A 10,176-nucleotide genomic window follows, 5' to 3' on the forward strand; every position below is an offset into this window, starting at 1 on the left:
TGAAACCGGTGAAAAAGTCTCATTATGGTCGATGCCCTCTCGACGAGTGAACCCTGCAACCAATCTAGCTTTTTGTGGTTCAATATTCCCTTTTGAGTCTTACTTGAATTTGTAAACCTATTTGCAACCTATGGCCTTAACATGTGGTGGAAGTTCAACAAGTTCCCAAACTCCATTTCTCTTTATAGAAAGCATTTCATTTTCCATGGCATTCAGCCATTTATCTAAATCAGGTCTTGTTAATGTTCATTAAAAGAGACAAGATCAATATTATGCCCAATATTAAAATCACTCTCGAGTAAGTAGACATTATAGTCATTAGGCAAGGCAGACCTTCTTTCTTTTTGTGGTCTCCTAACCTGTGGTTCAAAAAACTAACTCAACCACTGTTGAAGGAGGAACGTGAGGCTCTTCTTGATGCCCACGTTCTTCATGAACCGTGGCAATCAGCTGAAAAATAACTCTTTCTTGTACAACGAAAATTGAAACCACAACTTGACTCGGTTCTGTAAATGTTTTCTTTAATACAGAACTCCCACTAGTACCAAGTACAAGAAAGAAATTTCTCCATAATGGACTCAATAATTTTGGTGCCATGATTAGGACTATAGAACTTATAGCCCTTTGATCTATAAATTCTGGTGTAGATTTGGGATCTAATTTCTTTTCAGTAGGATTATAAATCCTAACTTCAACTGGGCAGCCCCAAACTCTAAAATGGGCTAAATTGGGTTCACGTCTTGTCTACAATTCAAAAGAAGTTTTCTCAACAGCTTTACTAGAAACCTTTTTCAGAATGTTGCATGCTAGAAAGTCAGCCATCTTGATAAAATTCGTTTATATCCATGTAACATTACCTTATCCTTGTGCTGTTTGCATTGTACCCAAACCCATGCAGTAGGCAGGAAGGCTCCAACCTGGCAAAGTACGAGAGGTTCACGCTCACCCTAGGTCATTCATGTAAGATACGATGGACAACTCAGGATTAACAGATCATTGCGACACTCCCTCGACAATGGACTCAGAATTCTGTTACTGTTCATCAATCAACCTTTGCATACGTAAACGGGAGACACGTTGACTTGAATTTCTCCTCCATAAAGTGTACCCTCCCGTCTCTCCCTACCAAGCTTCCCAATTTAAAATGGCTCCGCTCTATTAACGTTATATGATGATGCACAAATGAGACGAAAGTCATTAAATATGTTTGACAATTAAAGTTGCATGCCTCTAACAATTCTCCTTCAAGGTACACATGAACATGTAGCATATTGTTTTACTTCTCTGTTTGTGTGCGCATTTATATATACACACACACAGAGAGAGAGAGAGAGAGAGAGAGAGAGAGAGAGAGAGAGAGAGAGAGAGAGAGAGAGAGAGAGAGAGCATGAGTGTTGATGATTGCACCTCTCATTGACGTGGTTCTCGAGAGAGTGTCACATGATTTCTCAGACAAGTTGGACCATGGTCCACGGCCTTCCCCAAAAGACATTGTACGGCCCTCAAACCCCCTTGGCACCACGTACGGGAAACGAAGTCGCTATGTTGGTCATCTTTTCCATCCCCTTTCTCTCTTATTTTTTTGTTTTTTCATTTCTTTTACACCGGTGCCAGAAAAAAAAAAAAAAAAAAAAAAAAAAAAAAGCCGACGAAGAGAATATGGAACACCTATTTGGTTCACCTAAAAAAAATTTATTAAAGTGGTAGGCTATATAGGAAGCCACCTAGTCAGATACAATGTTCGTATCTCGATGAACATGGGTGGCCCAGAAAGAGCCACAACCCCCCGCGAGCCTTCGGATGTCGTGGAGCAGAACTGCCTATCCGATGATGCAGTATACTGACTTTGAACCCACCCGATCACCAAAGTCGAGTCTCTTTTGAGATGGATACAATCTACACTTAGAGTAGGCCTCGCATAAAAAATGCTCTCTTACGTCGCTTTCAGCTCAACTCCGACCATAGATGTGTAATACATCTGCCATCCCTCGTTATTTAATCTCACTCTCTCTCTCTCTCTCTCTCCATTTCTCTCTGTAAACACACACGCCTCGGAGGCTACACATGACGCAGCGACCTATTCATCGGAATTGGGACTCGGAAGCCTCAAAAACTCCACTTGCGGGAATGGAGGAGACACCAGAAACAACTTTGTTATGTCCAATTATTCGTATATAAGTACATGGTCATTGTATAATCATTAGGACTAGAGCTGGCTAGATGCTTAAACACTCATGGCTCGTTTGGTTCGCGGGAAAAGAAGGGGGGAAAGTGTGGTCAACGGGAAAGTAATGAGATGCCTCTTGTTTGGTTGGAGTTTTCAAAGGAGAGAGAAGGGAAAGTTGTATTCCCATGGGAATGTGATTCCCACATTTCATGGGAAAGTCTTTCCCATGAGAAACATGGGAAAGTTACTTTCCCATGAGGCGGGAATCACTCCATTTTTACTTTTTCCCAAAAAGTCCCTTCAGCATTAAAGAAGCATTAAAGAGGCATTAAAAATCTAATTTTTATTAAGGGCATAATAGGAATTATATATAACTTTCCTAGGAAAGTGGATGGCCAACCAAACATAATCACCTTGAAAATTTGTCACTTTTCCATGGTCAACCAAACATGCCAAAAGTATTTTCCTAGGCATTCTCTTCCTAGGAATTTGTTTCCCAGGAATCATATTCCTAGGAAGGAAAATGCTTCCCGCGAACCAAACGAGCCCTCAAAGGTAAGCACTGTATCGGGTTGTGGGTAAGCACTCATTTATTATAATTCGCAGCTGCATGCTCATCTCATTTGGCAATATTGTAATTGGATTTTCGCTTACCGATTAGATTAAAACCTGAACCCAGATGGTCAAAACCTATTAGCATTCCATCGGGCTTTGAGAAAGTAGCCACTGGTAGAAATAGGACCCAAAGGCCTCGTCCTGGGCCACTCTTCGACATTGAGTTAAAGCCTGTTCAACGAAGCTATCAAATGGTTCAAAGCTTAGGTGCCATTTGTTATTTGACTTATTTCTCCCTCTGTGGACATTGATCATTGCCTCTGGGATCCAAAAGTACAGGTTGGTGTGGAGATGGTCGGTGTCTTTTTTTTGGGTGACCCCTCACCGCCCATGTGCTGCTCTTTTAGCCCCACTACTTTGGTCTTTTCCAGTGTGGCTATTATATGGGCCATTGCCAGCTTGCTTTGTTGGCTCTGTGTGGGCCCCCACCTCAGCAACAGACAATGGGCTGCAGCCACCTGACGGCATCTACGGATGTGGGAAACCGAGGGAGAGCGATTTCTGAAGCAGAATAATGGGAGGCTCCTCCTCTCTCTCTCACCATCTTGAAGCAGAAAAGCTCTTCCGTTTTCTGACCCCTCACGTGTAACCTTTTCATGCCCCTCCATTTCATCACCTCTCCAGCTCTCTCCCCACACTCGGGAAGAAAGCGGGGTTTTGGTGTCAAATGGTTTGTAGTGTTATTATATGATCCATGGAAGCTCTCTTGAGCTTGGGTAATGGAGTCCAAGAGAGGAATTGTTGAAAAGAAAAAAAAGATAAAAAGCTAGGGTGAAAAGTGGTGCATACAGCGCGCGGTAACAAACACACAGGAACACCGACACTAGAAGGAGAGCACCATGACACTGGAAGCACTGGCTTCTAGTGAGCTCCCTATTTTTCTCGTCTATGATACCATCTCCGCCACCCCACTCCACCACCCTGACGCTTCATCATGCTCAAGGCTCCTCTTCGACAATGCCGGCGGTGGTGACGGATTGAGCTCGTTGGGCGTCCGTCACTCGATGCCGGCGATGTTAGGGGGCTCAACAGATTCAAGGCCTAGCACGATGGAAGGGCAGGGGAGGAGGAAGTGGCGGAGGCGGCCGAGGAGCTGCAAGAATAAGGAGGAGGCGGAGAGCCAGCGGATGACCCACATTGCCGTCGAGCGCAACCGCCGTCGCCAGATGAACGAGCACCTCGCCGTGCTGCGGTCCCTAATGCCAGAGTCCTACGTCCAAAGGGTTTGGCTCTCAGCTCTCTTCTTTCTTCTTTTGTTGACCAGAATTCTCTTATCTGGTTTGCGTATAAATGCTTAAATGAAGCAACTGAGATGTTCTTTAACCATGCTACATGCTTCCATGTTTTTGATATAATATTACGTTCTTCTCCCTTCATCAATGGCTCTTCTCTTTTTACACGTTAAAAGAGCACTTGATTGGAACGAACCGCTGCCACCCCTCTTGTCTCCGTTAATCCTCTCAAGAAGCCCCCTTAGATGATTAGCTGAAGGAATTGGCACGAACGGTATGTTGCAAGAAGCAATTATTAAAATAATTACCTTCATTTTGACCTAGAGAACAATCCTTTTCTGAGACTGAGACGCTCTTTAATGATTTTGCGTCTTTGGTTTATATCTACAATTATGCTCTTCCTTTATTAGTTTCACGATTACTCTCTCTTCTAGTTTAAAGAGAGCTTGTGGTTCAGAAATCCGCATCATCACCACTCTTCTCTTCATTAGTTCTGTTTATATGTTCTTCTCATATATATGCTTAAGTAATAAAGTGTGTAGAAAGTGTGCCATGCTGCAAAGGGAGGTAAAAAGGCAATTCCCTTTACAAATACACTACTGCTTTGCGACCTCATTTATGCGTGCTTGGTTGGAAAATATTAGTTTCTATATACTAATAGTTTTCCTTTCATGTAACTGCTGTAAAAGAGCGTTGAGTTGAAAGGCCTCCACTTATCAGCTGAGATGCTGGTGCTGCTCTGTAGGGCGACCAAGCGTCCGTTGTGGGTGGAGCCATTGATTTTGTGAAGGAGCTCGAGCAACTCCTCCAGTCCCTTGAAGTCCAGAAGAGAACACTCCAGCAACAAAGGAGCAAGGCCGAGAAAACGCCAAGCATCGAGCCAGGGTGCACCAGCAGCAACACCGATGAAACTGATTCCCCTCCCTTTGCTCGTTTCTTTGCCTACCCACAGTACATCTGGTGCCATGCACCCGGGGACAGCCCTCCACCGGAGAACCTGTCGGCGGTGGCCGACATCGAGGTCACCTTGATCGAAACGCATGCAAATCTTCGGATTCTCTCACCTAGAAGGCCTAGACAGCTCCTCAAGATGGTGGCCGGGCTTCAGAGCCTCAGGCTCACCATTCTACACCTCAACGTCACCACCCTGGACTCCATGGTCCTCTACTCCCTTAGTGCCAAGGTATGCGCCAATGCTCTTCCCACGAGTCTTTCTAAATATTTTTATGTGTATGCCGATGTATACCATTTCTAGTATCGATTTGCAGCAAAGTTTGCACTGGTATCCATGTGAGGTTGCGAGATAATCAAGTGGGCATCTTGAGTGGGTGATTAGGAAGCCAGATCGATGCTGCCTTGATAGTTGGGAAGGAAGTGTCAGATATTCCCCTGCGCTTGCCTTTTTTCTGCTCATATACAATTGTTCTTGGGCGAGACTAAAGTGGACTCTCCGTCACGTACCATCTTATTAGAAACCACTGTTCTTGTGTCTGATTTTGAAACCAAAAAAGCGTTACTAGGTGCTGTGGCACTAGTTTACATCGGCTAGGAAGAAAGAGAGAGGGGTGATGTCCGCTGCTCTGGATTCTTTGGGAGTTGACAGTTTCAAGACTTTTTCTAAGCTGAAGCCTGAAGGTGAATTATGATTTTTTTAAGCAAGCATAATCTCAAGGTAAATTGCAGCAGTTTTGTTCAGATTTGACAGCTACCATCATGGCTTGGCTTGGTTTATGGAAAGAATAGTGGAGTTCCCATAAGCCATGGGCCAAATAATAGCTTACTTAGGTCACCTTTGCTCAGGGATTTTATGAACCCGAATCAAATCATACGCGCAGGATCACCCCAAGCAGGGATATTAGGCTGCTGCCTTACCCATAGATTTTGCCCTTTGAATCATTTGGATCTCTCTCTCTCTCTCTCTATATATATATATATAGTGTCTCATTACTCCAGAGTTTGGTCCATCTTTTGGAAGGATTAGGGGGGGAAAGAGCGTTCCTCTTACTAGGATCCATCATCTATAGATGCCCTTTTGTTTTTGTCCAAAAAGGCTCTCTCGCTTTTCTGATTTGATGGCTACTTTAGGGCCCATCATGGATACGGCGCAGATTTGAATTAAGACTAAACAGCTTTAGGAAATACTCCGTGACTATCGTCCATCGGACTTGTTTGGCTGGTTACTTAAGTCTGACATCTGCCACGCGAGATGTAGCAGTGGTCTTCATGCTCGCTCGATTTTGACCCAATGGCATGCTTATCGAACAAAGTTTTGACATTTAACTCAGGAGAAATGGTCATAACAATCTGAAGGCTAGGTTCCAAACACTCGTCCAATGCTGCAGAACTATTTCTACTCTCAAAAGGATAAATAATAGTTTACTTAGGTAAGTTTAGTAGATAAGTAACTCTTGAAGTACGATTTCGCATATTTGTTTTCAATTAATAAAATTTTGTTTTTGGATAGTATATTCACTTTGCTTCCTTCTTTTTCTCTCTCTCACGCCCTGACTCACACGTGCGCACGTGAACATGCACTCAAAGTGAGAAAAAAAAAATCGGCAATGTTAGCCATGGGGTATTAGATGAGAATAATCTCATAATTATTTATTCTTGAAACAATAAAGCTTTATTGAAAATTAGTTATCCTTTAATCTTTATTATTAGCAAGATTTAGCGCGATAGCCATTTGTCTTTGATTTGATATACCTCTGCACTAAATTAAACTCAAACACCCTGCATGACTGGCTTCACATTGTCAGGAATCTCCATTTTATTTCTTTCTGAATTGTTCTCGGCATAAGTTTATGGTAATCAGAACGTCTTCACTCTTCCATCGAACATAACTTAATAAGCATGGGATTATGGATATAAACCTTTCAGTACATGTCACATACCATTCTTAGTTGTTCATACACCAGAACAAGCATCCCGAGATCGAACGAGGTCCGGCTCAGGCCTCAATTAAGTCTGGGGTTGGGGATCTAAGGCCCAGCCCATTCCGAGACCTAATTAGCGCCGGACCTGGACTTGTTCGGCCTTTTTATTTGTCATTGTCCCATGAGAGGCAGGATTTATGGCCTGAAATATGGGCCGGAACCTGGTTGTTTTCTAGAGCCCGGTCTTCAGCCATTTGGGCTTGCTTGGCCTATTGATAGCCCTAGCTATGCTTGCATGATCTCTCTGTTACAAAAATCAAACGGAAAATTTATGCTCCTATTCTATATATATAAGTGAAGATTTTTGTGACGGTGATTGTTCACTAATGACACAAGGCGGATGCCTTGCTAAGATAAGGGTAACTATTTTAATCTTCAATGCCTACATATGTGCACGTATATATTGTTTTTATGCAATAGATTATTACATAAAAAAATGTATAATTTTGTGGTGATGTTGCAGGTCGAGGAGGGTTGCAATCTGACAACGGTCAACGACATCGCGGCTGCGGTTCACCACATCCTCTCCTTGATGGAAGCAGAGATGACTGCCCTAAGCCATTAAAAGGCTGCGAGAGGAGTCCGGGACCATCCATGAGGTTTGAGCTTTCCACAGGAATGCAATGGGCTCGCCTAATTCCCACTTCTGTGCAGGTGTAATCATGTGTGTTATGGTCCTCTGACCTGATGGTCTCCTTTTACCTTGTAAAGCTTGGTGGATTGTCTTGGATTGTCTTCTTTAGGCCCATCCCTTATCGATGGCCCAAGCTCATCAATCGGACCACCAACCTAATGTTCATTAATGCGGTCAATAGTACATTTTAGGTGCATTAAGCATTCCATATGATCTTGGATTTACATTAGAAGCTTCATTCATTGTTTAGGATTGCAAGGGGTTTGGACCAAAATTTTCACAACTCGGACTTGGCCGGTCGGATTAGCAGGTTAAAAGATGAAGGAGCCTATAAGATGTCATTATGCTGAGTACTAGGGAGTTTGTAGATCTTGAGCCTAGCTTGAACCAATTCAAGTGTAGCTGGAGTGCGATTCTTTTTCACCCAGTCTCAAGTCTGGTTCACTATACAGGTAAAACTAGGGTTGTTAATTGAGGCCGATGCCCCACTAGATCATTCCAGAAGAGACCGAATTATGTGGTTTGGGTATGAAAAATAAATCCAATAAGCCCTTTAATTAGTTGAGTTTAAGTTCTGAAACTAGACCTGAAGCTTTACCGAATTGGTTTGGATTTAGGTTATCCATATCCAAAAACTCTAAAACTGATCCAATTATCTGCATACATGCAAACATATGTATATTAGTAAATATAGAAATATACATATGTATATATGTTTATGTCTATCTTTCAATTTTTCATTCTAATCATCAAAGTAATCAAATCAAGCAGGGAGTACTCAATCAACCAAACTCCTGTTCATGATATTTGTGTTATTGTGATCTAATATTTATAATGAGCTTGATTATTGTAGGACTTTTATTCTTCATGTCTTTCGTTTGCATGAATATTAGGCAACAAAAGTAAGAGTTAGATAGAGACTCTTTTACTTTTATATTGTGACAATCTCGCTTTCATTCCGTCCACACTTTTATGGGTGCTTATGGGACTCCATGAGGCCATCTTGCTAATAATCTCTTATGGATTTGATGTTGCACTTCTTTTCTTGGTGAGAATAAAATGTGATTTTTGTTCTCTCTTTCTATCATCCTTTGATTTATCCGCATCTCTTCATTTTTTGCTTCACAAACCATAATCTAAATGGGAAGATATGTTCGACATCTAAAAATTGCCGGGCAATAATTGGACAAGTGGATAATATTGGGGTGAGCGCCCCATGACAAATATAACAAAAGCAAGTCCAATTTCGCCTGTTTTATATCAGCATAATTTCGCGTTTCATGGTTCATGTGGATTTTGGATATGCTAAGTAATTTGAAAAAATAGTCCAAGAGTATGTCAAGATAACCTTATCGAATACCCGACTTATAACTAAAACCCAAACTGATACCCAACCTTCCCTAGATACAGTATTAGATTTGGTATACCTTGTAGCAGCGGGGGGGGGGGAGTGGCATATCCCTGCAACTCAGTGTACTGACACTCGGGTATCTTATTTTGTAGGTGACTTCTATATATTTTGGTCCATGTCTAACCCTTTGAGGCTCTCCAATACCTTGAGGCCCTGAACCCTGTACCTGTGCCCCTATTCGAGTTCCTTGATATTGGATGCGTGATTCAAGCATGACCACATGCTTTAAAAAAAAAAATTCACTTGATATTCACTACCTGTGAGGATCTTTATGGGCATATATTTAGTCCCACATTAGATAAATTTTAGGTACTTATACAAAGCCAAAAAATCTAAATAATATCTTGCGGCTAACTTTTTTTTGGATAAGATGCGAGAGAAAGAGAGAGAGTATGTTTCAATTGTATTAAGCATTTCAAGACAAAATGATGTCAGAATTGGACTTATTTTAGTGGTTGCATTTCTCTGCTTGGCAACCAAAGACCCTATATTTAATTCTTGAATGGTGTATCCCAAAACAATCTAGCTCTATATAATTATAATGCAAGTGGACATCCCTCGCTAGGAGGTTCCAGGATTGACAGCACAATTTAAAAATGGTATTGGCCCTATTAACTAATCCTAAAGCAGCAGATACAACGGATGTACATGCTCTCCATGAATTAGATAATAAATATGCAACCTGCTTAGGTAGTGGTCAATCAAACCACTTATTAAAATGGGATTGGCCCTGTTAACTAATCCTAAAGCAGCAGATACAGCCGATGTACATGCTCGCCATGAATTAGATAATAAATACGCAACCTTTTCAGTTAGTGGTCAATCAAACCCTGAAGTCTCTCCATCAGATGGCTTTCGAGAGAAGGCAGGTACTAATTTCGAAGTCTCCAGGTAGAAAGGGGGTAAATGCCTGGTTGCTTGGGAACTCAGAGAAAACAGAAAACGTTCCTCTTGATTTCCAGTGTTCTTGCTATCTAAAATTTTCTGCTTCCAAATGTTAATATTTTTTAATAAATGGTAATGTATTTTAATATTCGTAGTCCATAATTATTTGATGGTCCCGGAACACTCACAATAATCTCATCAAAATCCACAGATGGCCTACTTTTACAGCAGGAGAAAGCTTATGCTTTGGGTGGACTTCAACAAATCAGAACTTGGATCATATTCTGCAAAGGAAC

The 10,176-nt window shown here is 41.8% G+C and overlaps 1 protein-coding gene across 1 annotated transcript; it reads left to right on the forward strand.

Moving 5' to 3' along the window:
* The first annotated feature begins 3,304 nt into the window (after positions 1-3,304).
* On the forward strand, positions 3,305-7,787 carry LOC103704696 (transcription factor bHLH71-like). Its single transcript, XM_039126534.3, has 3 exons — positions 3,305-4,005; positions 4,760-5,197; positions 7,414-7,787. Exons 1-3 carry the CDS (start codon positions 3,622-3,624, stop codon positions 7,513-7,515), a joined length of 924 nt encoding a protein of 307 aa, XP_038982462.1. The 5' UTR covers positions 3,305-3,621; the 3' UTR covers positions 7,516-7,787.
* The last annotated feature ends 2,389 nt before the right edge of the window (positions 7,788-10,176 follow it).

This window comes from Phoenix dactylifera, chromosome 6, assembly GCF_051530095.1.
Source record: "Phoenix dactylifera cultivar Ajwa chromosome 6, Ajwa_hap1_PhDact_Kaust_v1.1, whole genome shotgun sequence".
Taxonomy (NCBI): domain Eukaryota; kingdom Viridiplantae; phylum Streptophyta; class Magnoliopsida; order Arecales; family Arecaceae; genus Phoenix; species Phoenix dactylifera.